This window comes from Acomys russatus, chromosome 12 (assembly GCF_903995435.1).
Source record: "Acomys russatus chromosome 12, mAcoRus1.1, whole genome shotgun sequence".
Taxonomy (NCBI): domain Eukaryota; kingdom Metazoa; phylum Chordata; class Mammalia; order Rodentia; family Muridae; genus Acomys; species Acomys russatus.
The window spans coordinates 12,168,780-12,187,748 of NC_067148.1; the positions used below are offsets into that span (position 1 = coordinate 12,168,780).

General features: G+C 39.9%; 1 protein-coding gene across 1 annotated transcript; it reads left to right on the forward strand.

Annotated features, from left to right (window-relative positions):
* Window positions 1–659: 659 nt before the first annotated feature.
* On the forward strand, window positions 660–16,875 carry Sgo2 (shugoshin 2). The gene is made up of 7 exons (XM_051154525.1): window positions 660–783; window positions 2,607–2,782; window positions 3,736–3,813; window positions 5,975–6,060; window positions 10,857–11,101; window positions 12,350–14,926; window positions 16,712–16,875. The coding sequence occupies exons 1-7, from the start codon at window positions 660–662 to the stop codon at window positions 16,873–16,875; spliced, it is 3,450 nt and encodes a 1,149-aa protein (XP_051010482.1).
* The last annotated feature ends 2,094 nt before the right edge of the window (window positions 16,876–18,969 follow it).

Below are 18,969 nucleotides of genomic sequence, written 5' to 3' on the forward strand. Positions count from 1 at the left end.
CCCGCTCAAGCTCAGGCATTACCTGTTTGCACCTCATGAAGCCTTTTCTGATGTGTTTCCTCTGCCCAGAGAGCATTAACTACTTCTCTAATACCTTGTGTATTAAAGCCACTGCTCTCGTCATGTCGTCTATTTATTCATCTTCCTTTCTATTACCCTGTAATCCTAGTAGATCATAGACCTAGTAGACGTAGGTAAGCTTATAATTTCCTATCTTCCCAGCCCTTTCTCTCTCCTGGAATCAATCATTTCTTTTGTGCTTCTGCTAAGCCCCACCCACCCGGCTAAGGTTACACTTCTTCTGCATGGTAGCAGAACCGTGTCTGTCTCAGACTAGATCATTGCGACTGTGAGAGCAGGGGCCATATTCTGTCACCTGTACCTAGTCCGTTGTGTCTGCTGGGCATGGAGATATAATACAGTTCTGAATGGAAAAACAAAACAAAGTATTTACCCTTTTGGAATTCAGTAATTCTCCTGAGTATATAAAGTCCTGTTTTCGGGTTTTATGCAAAGGACTTTGCAAATACTTATGTGCACAGTGTATTTTAAGTCACGGTGATTGCACTTTAGAATGTTCCAGCTGCCAGTTTTATTTTATTCCTATTAATCAGCACTGCACTCCCCACCCTCGTCTTTCTTTTCCTATCTCTTTAGTGATGGAGTGCTCAGTGATGGAAGTTGACTCTGTCACCCCTGGAATTAAGAGGCGAGTGAAGGACAGACTCTCAAAGACAAAGCTGAATGTTTCTCTTGCTTCAAAAATCAAAACAAAAATACTAAGTAAGTACCATTCGTCTGACGCTTTACTCAGCTTCTACCTTCCTGAAGAACTGGTTGATTTACTACCATACTTTAGCTAGTGCAGAAAACTACTAAAATGCTTCTTTGGTGCCTACTTCTTCTGTTTGACCTTTTCCATGGCTCTCAGCTCTTCTGCTGAATGGTTTTGCTACCTTATCCTTGGTGATAGTGGAACAGTAAGCAGTGTGGCAGGCGTGTCCCCTGGCAGCTACATCTTAGCCTGCAAAGACAATACCAATATGGCTTCTCTAGAATAGCGCTAACTAGAGTGAGAGGTTTGGTCTGTTTTATGGCAGTCAGGCGATGAGCAAAGTAGAAGGGCTTGGCCGAGATTAGGTATGGTGGTAAGTACGTTATTTTATACAGGCCAAAGCTCACCAAGAAAGCATTTGGGAAATGAGATTGTGTGAATCCTAGCAATAAGATGTTAGGAAGGCAAACAGACAAACAAATAAAACCTTTAAACCTCCATGGAGGTGAGAAACGCCCCAGGATAAACTTTTATTGCTCCCACAAATTATCCCAATGGTTGATACCTATGTTGACTACGTTGGGGAATGTCCTGCTGATGTCACACCCAGGACTTATGACAGAGCCAAGGCACCTAAGTGTCTTTACGACAGTGCTCCTCCAGGACCTGTAGGTAACTCTTGTGAGTACCATCCTCCCACAGTGGCTGAGTCCTGATTCATTTGTCAAGACCATTTGGCAAACAGCAGGAGAAGGTTACTCTTTTGTAGCTTCTGGAAACCCTAGCTGGCTGTGGTCTGTTTCTGGTGAGTATACCAAGGAGAGTCAAGGGAAACTACTCTGTGCCGAAGATGAAGGCCTGTCATGGATTCTTTTCTTCTTCTTTCGTTCTTTCTTTCTTTCTTTTTAGATGCCCAAAATCTTTCTCTGGACATCTAAAAAGGTTATATTTAACAAAACTTATTTTAGTGAGATTTGTTAGCACATGCCTGTAATTCCATCACTCAAGAGGCCAAGGTAGGAATATATTAGCCAGATCCTATCTCACATGTGTGTGTATAGATTATATTAATAGATATATAAACCATGGAATAGGTAGGTTATTGGCATGTAGTAAAATTTAAATCTAAATTATGGAAATATAATTATGATTTAATCATACTAAAGGAACATAATACTTTTAGGTGAATTTAATCATTGGATCCTCACTGAAATTTCTTTGCCACCATTTCAGTAGTGATTTAAATCACACTGACATAGTTCTTTTTAATAAGAGGTCAAGTTTAGATTTCAGTCAATTACTAAAAGAGGTATAACCTTTTGGGTAGAGGTGAAGCTCCCACAGGCTCTAGATGATCAGTCCTTTCATTTGAGGTTTAGGAAATGGTATTTAGGAGCATAGACAACTGTACTGAGTTGTGGAGCCCAGAAACCTCTGCACACATTTCAGATTGGCTGCCCTAACACCTGTGGGTCTCCAGTGAGAGCTGCGTGGCCAGCTTTCAGCCTGCTTCTAGTCGAGGTAGGAAGGGGCAGGTGGCAGCATCACAGTTCACCTTGCGACTGTTCTGTCTGCAATGCTCCTGCTCCTTGTTCCCTGCTGCGGGCCTCTCAGCTTGTCATCTTCTCTCTTGCTTTTATTTCTTCAACTTCACACTCTGTACATTTTTTTCTCTAAAACTACGCTTATATTGCCATTGTTTTCCAACCATCATTTGATATCTATAAACTAAACTGCATTTTTTCTGAAGTAATTTTACTAAGGAATGTGAATTTTTTTAAAAGAAATACGGTATAAGCTTGGCATTAACTTCTTAAAAATATTTTTGCAGACAATTCGTCTATTTTCAAGATCTCTCTAAAGCACAACAACAGAGCGTTAGCTCAGGCTCTGAGCAAAGAGAAGGAGAATTCTCGAAGAATTTCTACCGAAAAGATGCTCTTACAAAAGGAAGTAGAGAAGCTGAGTTTTGAGAATACCTTTCTTCGCCTGAAGCTAAATAACTTGGTATGGAAATTTTATTGTGTGGACTCTACATTAAAATAAGATCTTATATTACTTTAGAAACTCTTAAAAATGTTTTTAAAATTCCAGTTGTAGAGAATTGTTGAATGTCAGTATGCCATGTAAGTCTATGCTAAAGGATAGATTCCTCTTGGCAATGGAAAAGACATTTTAAATCTTATTCTAAATGCATGCTGTGTGCTCTAGAAACCAGCATAATACCGTCATCAACATGTGCTTGCTCACTATAATCAAAACTTGGCCCTTTCGTCATCTTTAAATGGTGAGCATATGAATAGAAGAGATTATCCCACAGATCTCTGTTCTCCTTTAGTGTTGCATTTCATTGGCCACAAGCCAAATAGAATGGAGGTGGTCCTTTCTTTTTCCTTCCAACCTCTAGCTACAGACAGTGCAATGAAAGTTAGTATTTAACTAAGTTATAGCTGTAGTTTTAGGTCTAAAGTGACTAAAAATTAGTTTAAAAATGGAAAAGTGGCCTGCAATACTTTGATGATTAAATTCATATTACTGACCAACTTTGTTTATTTTCCATATGATACATGATTATGAGAAAACAAAAATAGAAGAAAATTTATTACCGATGTCATAAGTGTCCACAGTATGTCTGTGTGTGCACAGCTACTTGATTTTCATTATAGTAGCTTTTGAATTTAATGTGATCTCAGTTACCAGGTATTAATCCATGTCTGTAATCCCTGTAGTTTGGAAGCTGAGGCAGAAGGCTTGCCATGAATTCAAATACAGTCTCTGCTATGTAGTTACTTCTAGACCACCCTGGGTTACAATGTGATACTTTGTCCCCAAAAATAAGAATAAAATAAAAAATTGTAAAAATTGGAGTCTTCTTACACTGATGCTGTCTACAAATATATGGAATCATTATAACAAAATCCAAATCTTAATTAAAAGACATCTTTATTTTACATTCACAGAATAAGAAGCTTATAGAAATAGAATCACTTGTGAACAATAATTTGATAACTGCAATTGAAATGAGCAGTCTTTCTGAGGTGAGTGAATGCAGATGAGTGGAGCTGCTTTTAGCATTACTAAAGATAGTCGAGATGAAGTAAATAGCACCGACGTAAGAGCTTCAAATGTGCAAGGAAATAATAGTGACCATGTAGAATACATCATTTTTATAATTGTAATTACTTCATTAAAATCAAATTTTGATTTAAAATAATATATTAAATAGCTCTTTGGAACATAGTGACCCACCAAAAAGATTTAGGAGCAAAGTCTTGGTAGAAAGGAAGCATTTCAAGTTAGAAAAGAGTTTATTTTAAAATAAAGAGGCAAAATCAAAAAACTATTAGGGTGAAAAATAGGCAGATCCTGTTGTACACCAGTCTCTAAGATCAATTCTAGACAATTTAAAATACTGACATAAAATAAAGGACAGACATGCAAAAGACTCAGTATAGGAATTGACTTGAAACAATTTAGTAAGATGTGGAAGAAAGGGTGTCACGCTATGTAGTAGCTCTGGAGACCAGCCCTAGGAGCACTGTTAGGCTAACTGAAGTGCATGCTACAAAGCCATGCGGGTTCTCCGTCAAAGCACATTATGTAAAAGTGATGTGCCAGGCATGGTGGTGCACGCCTTTAATCCCAGTACTGAGGAGGCAGAGGCAGGTGGATCGACCTGAGTTCGAGGCCAACCTGGTCTACAGAGGGAGTCCAGGACAGCCAAGGCTACACAGAGAAACCCTGTCTCAATAAACAAACAAACAAACAAACAAAAAAGTGGTGTTCCCAGAGGGACTTGTTCTCTTTAAGCATCTCAGAGACACCTGAGATTAGCATCTGAAGTAAAGAAGAGTGGATCAGGTGGGGACAGAAGCAAGACGGTGAAGGTGCAGCTTGAAAGTTCGTTGTCCGCTCTCTGGGAACTAACTGTTATTCAGCAGACGAGCTTTGAGTTTGCTTTCACAGTTCCCTCTCACTGCAGTTGTGACGTGAGGACGAAGGCTCGTGTCTACTCTGTCTTTAAAAAAGTTTATTTGTTACTTAGTAGGTATAGCTATGGGTGGGTACACACATGCCATGATGGGTTGTGGAGGTCAGAGGTCAACTCTCAGGAGTTGGTTCTTTCGACATTTTGTGGGATCTATGATTGAACTCAGGCCATCAGACCTGTGTGTGAAAAAATGTCCACTGAATCATCTTGCAAACCCAAAATAAATACTTCGTTTTTTTCTTTTAAATCTTGTTGTATATTGAGGTTTTTTAAAAAAAAATTTTTTTTATGTAGTTGATTCTTTCCTTCTACCTTAACATGGATTCCAGGGGTTGAACTCATGTTATAAGGCTTTCTTGACAAGTGCCTTTATGCTGTGACAGCTTAGGGATTGACCTAACTAAAACTACTGGGAATAAAGAAACAACAGACACACAAACAGAAAAGCTGGGATGCTGTGGGCCTTGCGCCCTGATGGAGATGCACCACCGGCAGCTCAGAACCTCCGTGTGTTTATTATGTACATTACAGCATGAGGAGTATCGGGAGAGCCAGGCTGGGTAGCAGGTCTCTGTAGGGAGCAGTCATCCCAGACAGCTGATGCCCGCTGTACACACTGGTTTTAGCCATTTTTGTTTTCCTTCCCCACCTGCTAAGTTTTCAGAGTTCCTTAGACTCAGTTCTTGGATTTTTCTTTTCTACCTATACTTTATCAGGGCTAAGTAATTTTACCAGTCTTTGTTTTAATTACTAACATATATTGGCAACTCCCAAATGTGTTTCCATGCTACATAACACATGTGTAGTAGACATGAACACATTATATATAGCTATAACTATCTTGTATATACATGGGTGTGTAGCCTTGTTTTTTCGATTTATAGAATGTTTAGAAAGTTACTTAACAAACATCAGGAGTGATTATCATTGGAAAGTATGATGAAGGATGGGCTGTTTTAACCTTATCTTTACACTATACTTATTCAATTATTAAAGGCTAAAGGAAAGGCTGGGTAGTTCAGTGGTAGAATAGTTAGCTGGCATGCACAGGGTCCTGAGTTAATCCCCAGCAACACATACACTGTGCAAGAATTGTTTTGTTCTGTTTGTGTTGTTATCCTAGTGGAATCTATGCTATTTTAATGACAAGTCTGATATAATAGATTATCTTACCATTTTTTGTGTGTGTGTGTTTCCTTCAAAAATAGTTCCATCAAAATTCTTTTCTCCTGTCAGCTAGCAAGAGGAAACGGATCAGTAAGCAATGCAAATCCATCCATCTTCCATTTGCGAGGTAATTGTTTGAAACTTGGTTAAATAAAATTTGACTGTATTCTTTAATGAGATTTTGCTTGAAATGTTATGTACATATTAAAGGCATGTTTTCACAAATGAACAGCATTATATGACCATATTCAGAATACCATAAAGAAAAAACATTATTAATGATCTCAGATATCCCTTTAGCTTCCTCTCTGATCATCACTCAATGCCTACCCAAGGATTCTGACTTTAAAGCATCATAGCTGAATTTTTTATGCTTTTTGAGATTCCTCTGTGATTGAAAAATACTTTTTAAAAAACCCTGCCTTTTGCTCAGCATTCTGTTTGTAGTGTTCTCTGTATTGTAGCTATAAGTCATCTTCATAGCTCCATTCTTCTGCTGGGCTGCTGCTTCTCAATTTTGATCTGTTACGAGTAAGGCTGCCACATATAGATCTATAGATATCGCCTGCTTGGTGAGCAAATCCACATTGCATTTGGTGTGTACCTAGTACCTGTCTACCTAGGAGCAGAGTTATTGGAGATATGTATGTGGCTGTAGGAGAAACTGCCAAATTGTTTCTGGAGCATGATCCTCCCAGCAGTGTGTGAGCACTCCTGTCCTGTATCCCCAGTGTGTGGTGGGGTCAAAGTCAAGCTTTTATTTTTACTCCCTGATGACAAATGAAGTTAAACATTTGTTCAGATGTGCTCTTAGAATTGTTTTTATTTTTTACTTTGTGTATAAAAATATTTTCTTTCTGGCTTGCATATTTTCTTTTTTGTCCCCTTGGGATATTTAGATGCACAATTCTTTATAAAGCTGAGTGTGTGTGTGTGTGTGTGTGTGTGTGTGTGTGTGTGTGTGTGTGTTCCCTCCTAGTGTTCTGATTAATTCTTTTTGTGACCCTTTATTGATCTTTACTGTTTACTCTATTTTATACCAAGTGTATACATCTTCCCTTTTACATTTTTTATTTTTATTTTTTAATTATTTCATTATTATTGTGAACATGATGGGTGTGGGAAGGCACTTGCATATGCTGTGGACTATGTGTGGAGGCCAGAGGCCACCTGCATGAAGGGAGTGTTCTCCTTTGATCTTCGTATGGATCCTAGGGATTGGAGCCAGGTCTCCAGCCTAGCTTTGCGTACTCACCCACCTCCTCTCTCAGGCTCCCCTATTCCGGCTAGATCTCCAGCCTACCTGGAATTTTAGGTGTGATATGAGGGAAGATCACGCTTGTTACTGTTGCTTTGTTTCTTGGTGTGGAATTCTTATTGGCTTTGCACCATTTATAAAAAACACTATCCTTCCCTCACCTAATGACTGTTTCCATCTGTATGATACTGAGCTGGCTGGCTGGATGTGTAAGAAACTACTTCTGAACTCATTGTTTGTTGGGGGTTGGTCTGGTACTATGTATTCTAATGCAAATTACTGGCCCCCAAGGCCTGGTTACCACTCAGACAATATACACCAAATGGTGTCGTGCAGGTGACTTTGTGTGACTTTGACAACCAATATTCTCTGACTTGTTAAATAAAGAAGCTTGGGGGGCAGAAGAGGAGTAGGCAGGACTTAGGCTCCCCAGCTTGGGATCTCAAAGGGACCTTGAGGCTGGAGGAGGGAGAGAAGGGAGCCACCATGGGACCAAATGGACCATGAGCATGTGGCCTCAAGGGCTACCTGATGGAACTGAAGCAGCCCAAATGGATCATATGGCAAGCACCATTAGGGTACATGTAGCTGAGAAATAACAAAGGCGCTTAGAGAGTTGGTACCTGCCTCTAAGAGGGTTTCTTAGCTCATTCATTTCATTTTTAGTGTTAGTATGGCTATTCTTGGCCCTTTGCATTTCAGAACTAGCTTACCAGTTCACATACCTCCCCACCCCTCCACCCACCCCACACACAAAGGGAGAGTTAGAAATTTGGCTGGGAATATGTTCAGTTTGAGGAAAACAGACATTTTATACAATTGTTTTATCTATAAGCGCGCTGTACCACTTGGTCTACTTAGCTATGCATTTTTGTCTATGTATAGTTTCTTTTTTAATACAGAGTTATTCTATATCCTAGGTTCTTTCCTACTTGCTTGATATTTTAGTGTTGTGCTAAATTAATTTCTTTGTTTTGTTTTGATTGTTTGAGCCAGGATCTCATGTAGCTGAAGCTGGCCTTGAACTCCTGTTCCTCCTGCCTCCACTACTGGAATGCTGGGATCACAGGCATGTACCAGGGTACTCAGTGCAGTTGTCTTAAATTATGTTTTCTTGATGTTAGTTTACAAAAAAAAAAAAAAAATACTATTAATTTTCAGATATTGGCCTTGTTTCCAGTGGACTTATTAATTCTAATAGTTTGTTGGGGCTGTCTCTTTGAATTTTCTATGAATATACTTTTGATTTTTGTAAATAAGGACAGTTTCTTTCCCTTTTGCAAGCCATGTATCTTTTTTTTTTTCTTAGTTTATTGCAATAGCTACTTGTTCAAAGTTGGATAAAGTAATAACAGCAGGCATTCTTACTGTGCTTCCATTGTTGGGTATGATATGAACACTTGGATTTTCTAGGTCAATCAGATTAATAAAATTCCACGCTGAGGCAAAATATCAGAAGTTCAGGCACACTAAAAGCTTGAGAGAAGCTATCTAAGCCCACAGTCATCAGTTTTTTGTTTGTTTGTTTACATTAATTCATTATTGTGTGTGGTGTGCGTGCATGCGTGCTGAAGGAACCAGCCCCCTTCAGGACCCCCATTAAGGCCAAAGTCTGGAAAAATGTAAAAGTCGGCTTACCCAGTCCTCCCTTAAGGACCCCCATTAGGGCCAAAGCATGTAATTTTCTAGAGGGTCCAGCTTGAACCAAGGATAGACAGATATCAGATCATTGTGTGTGTGTGTGTGTGTGTGTGTGTGTGTGCACGCGCGCGCGTGCGCGTGTGCCAGGGACAGGAAAAACCTTGAGTCCAACTTTACTCAAGGTCTCAGTCTGTGCTCAGGGTCCAGCTGGACTCAAGGACAACCAGCTGTGTTTAAAATTTTCCGCTACCCCTCCCCAACTAAAAAAATTCCTAAATACCCCCTGTGACTGCTTCAACCAATCTTTTCCATAGGTCAACTTGCCCCTCCACTCATTATCCAACCACGAAACGCCAAGGCGTGTAACTCCCTGCTTGCAGCTTTTCTGCCCAAATGTCACCCAATCACATACTATAAAACTCATTTCTTTGTCTAAAACCTATCAAAGGCCCATGCCTCTGCTTCTCGGGGTCTGCAGCTTGAAAGAGCTGGACAGAGCCTGTTGCATCTGCCCAATAAATTCCTATGTGTTTGTATTGACAACGGACTCCGTCTCTTAGTGGGGACTCCGGGAATAGACTAGAGACCTCTGTGTGTGTGTGCGCGTGCGTGCGTGCGTGCGTGCGTGCGTAGATGCATGAATGCCACAGAGCTTGTACAGAGGATCAGAGGATAACTTCAGTGGTTATTTCTTTCCTTCCACTGTTGGTTCTAGGGATCGAACTCAAGTCCTCAGACTTGTATGGCAACCACTTTTACCCCATGTGCTATTTTACTGGCCCCAAGCCTACAGTTTTTTGTTTTGTCAAAACTTTTTAATAACATCTCATTTCACTTACTAAAAATAAGGACATTCATATTTCCTACTGCTTTGCCAAGTTTTTAACCTTTGTTTCAAGAGTCCTTTTACTTCTCATTTTTCAGTCATCTAAAGAGTCAAACTGTAGTGACTCAAGGGCAGCTGGCCTGCACAGTAAGACTCTGTCTTAGAAAAAAGAAAACACAAGTTAAAATTAGTCCCTGAGAGTTTCTTCATGAATAGCTGTTGAATTAATCAAGTGCGTTTTCCGTTGCTGTTGAAAAGATAATCCTTTCCTTTATTACTATAATGAATTTTTAATGTTTTTCTATTCATATAATGAAATGCAATGATTGGTTAATTACTACTAGTGGGTGTATGTGTGCACATGATGTGTGTATGGGGGTGTAAAAGCATGATTGTGGAGATAGAGGACAACTGAGTGGGTCTTTCTTCCCACCTTCCCATGGGTTCCAGAGACTGAACTCAGATCACCAGGCTTTCAGGGCAGACACCTTTACCTGCTGAGCCACGGCTCTCAATGATCTAATTTTGAATAATAAACCACTACTGCATTCCTTTTCTATATCACAAAATCATTATTGTTGTTTTTAAAGGTGTTATTACATATGTGCTACAATGAAAATTACTCATAATGTTCTTATGTTGCAACTATTTTTCGGGTTTAGGTGTTTCAGGTATGCTGACTTCTAAGTATTCTCTTCTGTTTTCAGGAAGAGAATCGTAGAGTGGTATTATTTTTCTTTAAGAGCTTGAGAAAAGCTATTTAAGCCTGTCTGTATGGTTTTCATACAGAGAGGTTTGATAGCATCTCATTTCTTTTTTAAAACATTTTTTTAAATTGTGTGTGTGCGTGTTTATAAGTGTGTGCATGTCTGTGAGTTCAGATGCTCATGGAGACTAGGGGCAGATCTTTCTGGAGCTGAAGTTAAAGGTAGCTGTGAGCCGCCCATTGTGGATGGCAGGAGCCTCAGGAAGAGTAAGCAGCACATGTTCTTAACTGCTAGGCCACCTCTCCAGCCCATGTCCCATTTCTTTAATAATCCCTGTTTGCTTATCAGGTTTTTACTTTTTCTTTGCATAATTTTCCCATATTTTCTAAATGGTCTGATTATTGGCCTAAGTATAGTGATATGTTTTTTTTCCTTTCTACATATCTTTCGTAAAATACAGAACTTCTTAATTCTTTCTCACTTGCCTTTAGGGTACCATTAACTTCAGAAAATGATGATGATGATGGTGATGATGATGATAAATGGAACACAAAGTGTAACAAGAGAACTCTATCAAAGGCATCAGCTGATAGGACCTCTTCAGTATCCAGACAACCTCAGCCTTCATCCTTACATCAGTGTAGTTTGGAAATGTTGCTTCCTAAGGGAGATACTCAGCAAACCAGTGGCACAGGTCATTCAGAATATACTTCTAGTGTTGATGTACTTCCTAAAGGTATGATTGTTTTTAGAACTTCGGTAGTTGTTCCTCAGATTTTCTTGAGGGCAACAATGCCTAAACAGAGTTAGGTAGCTCTCTTGTATTCCTAACTTGTACTTCCTAACTTCTGCCACTTAAAACTACTGGTGAAAATTTTAACTTGAAGTACATATCCTGGCAAATGTCAGATCCACTGGACCCTAATACTGTTAGTCTAGAAGTGATCTTCAAAAATGAGCAGGACTGAGATGTCCGTTTTGCTTAGCTTGAGATTTGGAAACACCATTATATTCATTTAATTTATCTTCCCCTCCTTAGAGATATGAAGAGTGTGGGTTTAGGGGGATGTGGTGACTTTTTCAAGTTCATAAGCGGGCAGTGATTTTGATTGTCAACCTGACATAATCTAGAATCACCTGCAAAGAGAAACCCCATGACAGACTGTCTAGATCAGATTTGCCTGTGGGTGTGCTTATGGAGGATTATCATGACTGCATTGGGTTGGGAAGACTTGCCCACTGTGGGTGGAACCATTCCTAGGCAGGAGATCCCTAACTGTTTCAGAGTGGAGAAGGCAAGCTGAGTACAAGCACGCATCATTCAGTGCTCTCACGACTGTGGGTGTGGCTATCCCTTTCAAGGTCCTGGCACTTCGACTTCCTTGTGGTGATGGACTATAACCTGGAACTGTGACCTAGATAAATTCTCCCTCATGATGCTCTTGTCTGTATTTTATCAGAGCAACAGAAACAAAACTGTGCTGGTGCTAATGAGCTTGAGTTAGGACTTAGTAAGAACACATGACAGCACACTTCATTTGCATGGTCGTCCTAACTGATAATACTGTGCTGTAGTCTATGGTGCTTACAACTTGATAACTATTTTTAGACCAGAATACACAACCCTAACTGTTAAGCTTAGAGCATGGTGTTTCCTTTCCACAGACATAGGTAGCCTTCATATCAGAGTTACTGCTATTATTTGGGTCTATTGGTCTCCTTTGTCTCTCGCGGTAGTCATTAATAGGCTCGTTGTTGGATATACCCATTCTAGTCTTGAGGCAGAAGCTGAAGGGATGCCCAGTACTATGTATTTTCCATGGACTTAGATGTAAAATATGACACGAGTACTCCACTTATTCTAATTTTTATCAGCATGAATTCTGAATAGTATAAGGATCTAAGAAGAACAAAGTATCAGAAATCCTCTCTGTGATTGTTTACTGTAGCTTATTACTTATTTTTATCTTTCTTTATTTTGTAGAGAGCCATTGCCACTCAGATCAAAGTCCTAAGAGTTCTCTGAGTGAGATGAAAACTACCCTATCTCCCAGCCCCAGAAGGGAAAAATTATCACTTAATAATGTGACTACGAGGAAGAAGCGAGGGTCTTCTACTGCAAACATTCTGTGTGTGACAGATTTAGATCACCAACAGATTGTAAGCCTGGGATCAAACTGGAATAATGAGAATGGTTGTACTAATGAGAGCAGTAATAAAACGCAACGACAAACCCAGTGCCTGCCTGACTTACCTTCTGAGTCTGCCGGTGACCCTAATGCAGAGCACATGGAGCAAGTACAGAGTACTGACGACCTTCAGTTGCAAAAAACTCTGTATGAAAATGCTGACATGGATCTAACCGCGAGTGAAGTAAGCAAAATCATTACAGTTTCAAAAAGCAAAAAAAATCAAAATAAGAAAAAGGTAGATTGTGGAAAGGAGGCTTTCAGAAAAGTGAAAGATCCCAGCTCTGACAAGAGAAGAAGACCAAAGAGAAAATGTAAAGGTAGTTCAGATGTGGATGCTGAGGAAAAGACTGAAAACGGACCGGAGGGAGACTCTGTTGTCTCAAATGGTGGAGGGGGTTCAGAAGCCCCAAACTGTGTCCCCAATCCTGAACAGCCTCCTCCGGCAAACCTGCTGGGAGAAATAACCCTCCAGAGCGGTGTGGGTCAAGAGAGCACACAAAATAATAAGAGGAAGCAAACACACACGACAGATGACCAACAGAAAACAGACCCCTTTTCCCAGGGTTCAGTCAAGTTCTTCCAAGACAGTAAGTTTAATCTGTGTCAGAACACCCTCCATTGTAATTTAAGTAAGCCATCTCGGAAGACATTTGTGATTCATAAATCAGAAAAAGATAACTTATTTCCAAACCAAAAGGATGAAGACACGGTTTCTGAAAACCTAGAAGTTGCAAATGAATTTCATATAGCTCATCTTTCCAGCAAAGATAATGAAGATGTCTGTGACTCTGCGATTCAAACTATGTCAGACTTGAAAAAATATGTTGATGCTCAGCAAGATCAATCAAAAATAAATAAGCCTAGGCAGAAAATAAATCGGAGGACAAGAATAATTTCTACAATGAACCAAATACATGAGGATATTGATAAAGATATTCACGTTCTAGAAAAGGGCAACTTTCCCTTCCAAACCCTAGCAAATAAAGAGCCCACCAATGGAAACCTAGAAGCTTCTAAAGAATTTGAAACTCCTCTTCTTTTCACAAGAGACCATGGAAACGTACGTAACTGTAAGACCCAGAATGTTCTGGATTTGCACAAGCAGATGACTAGCATGAACCCTGCTCAGAATGAGTCCCAAATTAGCAAAAACTCTAGGCAGAAGCTGAATCGCAAGACAGTAGTAATTTCTGGAGTGGATCGTTTTAGTAATGACAGAGGTGCTCATTGCTCAGAAAAGGATGAGTCTTTCTTACTACAAAAAGATGAAGATATCCCTGGAACCTTCAAAGATTTATGTGAGTTTGAAATGCCTGCTCTTTGTAACAAAGATAGTGCGAAGTTGTGTGATTATAAGACTCAAACCCTCCTGGGGCTGGGAAAGCATGACCATCACATGCAGCCTGCTTGCCACGGTGATTCAAAAGTAGGTAAGAAGCTTACACAAAATGTGCATCGGAAGACAGAAATAATTTCTAAAATCATCCAAATACATGAAGATGATGGAGAGAGTGCACGTGACCCATTAAACAAGCAACTTGGTCAGAAGGTTAATAGATCAGAAATCTTTTCTCAAATGAACCAAATATACGAGACTGTTAATGCAGGTGTGAATGGCTCTATAAAAGAGCGTCAAGATGGTATGAGTTGCTGTGATGGGGAAACCAACAGTAATAAAAAGGAAGATTGTGATCCAATTCCAGATCCCTGCGTACTAGTTAAAAAACAAAGGAAAAAATTACCCTGTAAAGCAGAGAATGTTTTGACAGGAGCTAAGAATAAGAACAGATGTATTTTGCAGTTAACTGATTCTTCACAGGTGTCTGTCACCTTGGAATCTGGCTTAAAAGACAGTACAAATGAAGCAGAATCTGGTCCTGGAGAACAAACTAACCTGCCAAAGAAGCAGAAAGGCAGCACTGTGAGTTCACTGGGAGACGCCTTCTCTGTGGGAGTGGTAAAGGAATTAAACCGCCCAGCTAGTAAACTGCCAACCAAGTCAAAGAAAAGAAAGACCACTTTAGAATTGTCTTCAGATACCCATGGAGCAGTGGAGATGGCACCCAACCTTGACCTCACAAAGTCAGTTGACCCCCAACAGACTGATAAGGAAAACTATTTGGAGAATGAGAAAATTGCCAAGAGTAGGGCAGACTTCTGCACAAAGATGTTGAAACCTTTATCTCAGATGCCTTCATCTAACATGAAGTCTTCCCTGGACAATATGTGTGAGAGTTCTGTGCCTTTGAGTACTTCTGGTAAAAACCTGATGAGAGAAGACTTTTCCCTGGAGAGTGATGATATGAAGGAAACAAGAAAGGAAGGCACTCGTAAACGCTGCAGCCGAGCACAGACGTCGTCGGGACTAGGTAGGCCAAAGCTTTAGAGTTGTATTCCTTTTACTTAACCAGTGATATATTTTCTGTTGAAACGCATTTTTTTGTGAAAAGTTTAAAATACTAGTATATCATCATCTTTAGAAACAGAAAAAAAAAAAAAAGAAAGAAAGTTTGTACATTGAGAAGGTAACAGATTATGATGGGTTTTTGAAATCTATAACCTGATTTAGCCTTTACTACAAATTTATCTAATGGTTTAGGCAGATAAGGCCTCTTCATGTGTTTGGTGGAAATTAAATGTCTTAAGTGCATATATAAGGAATTGTATTCAATTTATTCTACTGAAGACAAGTTTTATAAGAGTGGGGCTCTGTCCAGCAGCATACATTTCATGTGATCAGACAAATGTAAAGTTTAACAGATACAATATGCGGTAAATTGTTTAAAAAGCAGACATTGCCGGGCGTGGTGGTGCATGCCTTTAATCCCAGTACTTAGGAGGCAGAGGCAGGCGATCAATGTGAGTTTGAGGCCAGCCTGGTCTACAAAACGAGTCCAAGATAGTCAAGGCAACACAGAGAAACCCTGTCTCGGAAAAACAAAACAAAACAAAAATAAAAAGCAGACATTAAGCTTAGGATATATAGTGAGAAAGTTTGATTAGAGAAAACTGCAACAATCTCAAATAGGTAGCATTTTAGACTAATGGAAGGTAAGATTTTTAACTTTAGTGTTTATATTTGTTTAACTCTAATTATAAAATAATAGTTATTGTAAATAATCAATTAAATTGGGGGGGAGGCCACTGAGAGTGGCAGCCACCATTACCATATGTGCACCGGCTTGAATCTGCAGCTTTAAGCACATAAGTGAAATCACGTTCTGTGCAATACCACGTATCCCACTTAGTCCTCAGTGTGCAGTCGTGAGGAATGCCTTTGTCATCAGGGATTTTATAACATTGCAGATCCTTTTGTAAGCATCTCTCTACTTGGGACTAGCATTTCAGTGTGTCCATAGACCACTAGAGCTTAGAGGCTGAGGCTAGTCTAGGTAGAAGGAACTCAAGGCAGAAGAATTAAAGAGTCCGGGTAGTAGGAAGTGTTAGAGAAATAGTTCATCTTTGTCCGCCTCATGGTGACTTTCACAAAGTTAGTAACCAGATCTGTATGTATTGAACAAGTGTACGGGGCTGGTGTAAGTGTGTGAAGAGTTGAGCCATGAAGAGCTTTGGTGATTTCAGAGCTAAAACATTGTAGGCCTTTTTATTGCCCTCCTGGCTGGTTTCATGCCAGCCCCACACAAGCTAAAGTCAGTTGGGGAGAAGGACTATGAGTTGAGAAAATGCCTCCTGTAGGCAAATCTGTAATACACTTTCTTGATTAATGATTGATGTGGGAGGACCCTGGAGGCTGCCATCCAGGGCTGTAGTCCTGGGTTCTATAAGAAGGCCGGCTGAGTGGGCCATGGGAACAAGCCAGTGAGCAGCACCCCTCCATGGCCTCTGCATCAGCTCCTGCCTCCAGGTTCCTGCCCTGAGTTCTTTCAGTGACGGACTGTGCTGTGGAACTGTGAGTGAAATAAACCCTTTCCTCTCCAAGTTGCTTGTGGTCTTCATCACAGCAATGAAAACCCTACGTTTATTTTGCATTTTAGCTCTTTTTTTCTCTTAAAATTGAATTTTTTTTTTTTTTTTTTTTTTTTTAGTTTTAAAATATGATCTATTTGATTGGTGAACTGTATTTATTTATCTCATATTTATTTCCATATCTTTACACATGCTTTTACAAATCTTTGTGAAAATACTCTTTTTAGGTAGCAGAACATCCTGGGTCTCGGATACCAGTTCTGTGTTGAGTAACACTGCTAACCCTGCAAATGAGCCAGAAGAGCCGTCTTCACACCGGATGAGAAGTAAAAGACAGTGCGCCCCTCTCAACCTGAGAGAGCCAAACCTCGTAAGGCAAGTGTTACACTAGTCTGTGCTTTGGAGGAGCGTTTTGCCTGGATTTGAACACTCCTGAATATTACTGGATCATATTAATGTGCTGCACAGTATGAGCTTGGTGGAGATGAAGTCAAAATGAACCTTTGTTTTCTCCCCACCCCACCCCTGGTTTTAATTAGTTTAGTTTCATTTGAGTTCCATCTTACTACTGTCATTATAAAAACTTTAATTGGTAGCTATAATTTTTTAAGTTTGTTGAATACAATCTACCAACCACTGTTTTCATACTTTTGCCCACATTTATTTCCTGTGCTGCTCCCTAGAAGTCAGTGTGTTTTTTATTTTCTTTGGTCCCAAAGAATAACAATTAAAAAAAATTTTTTTTAACTGCAGATACACAGCAGTGAAGAAAGACTTGTAGCCCTCTCCCACTCACCTGCTCCTCGGGTTCAGTAACTGTCAGCACTTGCTGCACTTGGTTCAGCTAATACTGTGGTCTCCTTCATGAAACACTCCCACATGTGTCTATTCTGGGGCTGGAGCCATAGTTCAATCAGTAACATGCTTGGACCAACATGAGGACCTGAGTTTGGACCCCAAGAGTCACGTAAAAGTCAGGCATAGGCGTGCACCCATCATCCCAGCACCTGATGGTACACAGCAGGATCCCTGGAGCTGCCGGCCAGCCAGGCTAGCCAAATCTCAGAGCTCCAACTCAGTGAGAGACCCTGTCTCAAAGAGCATCAAGAGACTCTTCACATGACATCTGGCCTCTCCACACGCGCACACACACATACACACATTTCTTAACATTAGCATTAGGCAGGACTGGGTTATAGCTCAGGGCATAGCTTGCCCTACTTACATGAGGCTCTGTTTCACACAACTATCAATAAATTGTTATTGTCTTCTAAAACTAATGTATTCAAATTTCCTTAATTATTGTAAAAACACCCCAATGACTGTTTACATTGTTTTGTTCAAAGGTCTCACATTTTTAAGGTTAAGGCAAGTAGCCTACCACAAATCCTATTGTATATAGATATTTTCTGTAAGCTAGATTTATCCCAAAATGTCCTTTGCATTATTTCAATGATTGTCCCCTTTATAAAATCCTGATGATTTTGACAGGCATTTTCAAATAGTAATCAGCAAATGCCATACTACAGAAGAAGGTCAATTAGAAAAGAAAGGACCAACAGCTTTTTACGACATAGCTTTTTTGAGGTGTAGAATGTTTTTTGTGGGGACATGCTATGCATTTCACCCAGTTTTAAAGTGTACAAAATCGTGTATTCGCAGATGTGGGATGCAAGGCAAGCCCTACTGTTATATGTAAGACCCTGGAGTCAACTCCAAACACACCAAAAAACAACCTCTCCCAGACATCCACTGCCACATCACGTTTAGGACATTTACCTAAGAAGGAAATCCTGCGTTCCCTACCTTCTAGTGGAGTTAGCCATGCCTCATCTTCCTACTTGTAGACGTCTTTATCCTAGACGTCTCCCAAGAGCATAAGCACATCTCGTCAATGTGCCTGGCCTAGCTCATTAGCACAGAGTTTTTGGGTTTGGCCATGTGGTAGATTCATGCCCGTCTCTAGTAACCAGCATTCTCCTGCATGAAAAGACCACAGTTTTGCTTATCCACTTGCTGTGATTGTGCTTGACTTTGTTTTCCATTTCTCCTCCCACTTGTTTCTGCTATTATGAATAATGTTGATCTGACGAGAACATGTCTTAGTTTCTCTTGGAGCTTCCACTCAGAATTGGACTTGTGTAAGGTGCTAAGCTTGTTTTACATTGCTACCAACAATGTATTAGCATCCAATTTTTTTTTTTAACTCTCATCATTTGTTTGGCTTTTTTATTTTAGCCTCTTTATAAAGTTGTGTCTTATGGTTCTGAGGAGGAATATTGTTGCCCATCTTTTCACATACTTACTGGCCACCTGTGTACCATTAATGGCTGTCGTCTTCTTTAGAGTTCTAATCAGAGCCCTGTATTATGCTTAGCTTTTGCTTCTCTTTAACTCGTCACACGTTCTTTTTCTCTCATGATAATCTTGCAGATTACAGGTCAGTTATTTTATAGAATATCCACAAATTGAGATTTGGGGGTCT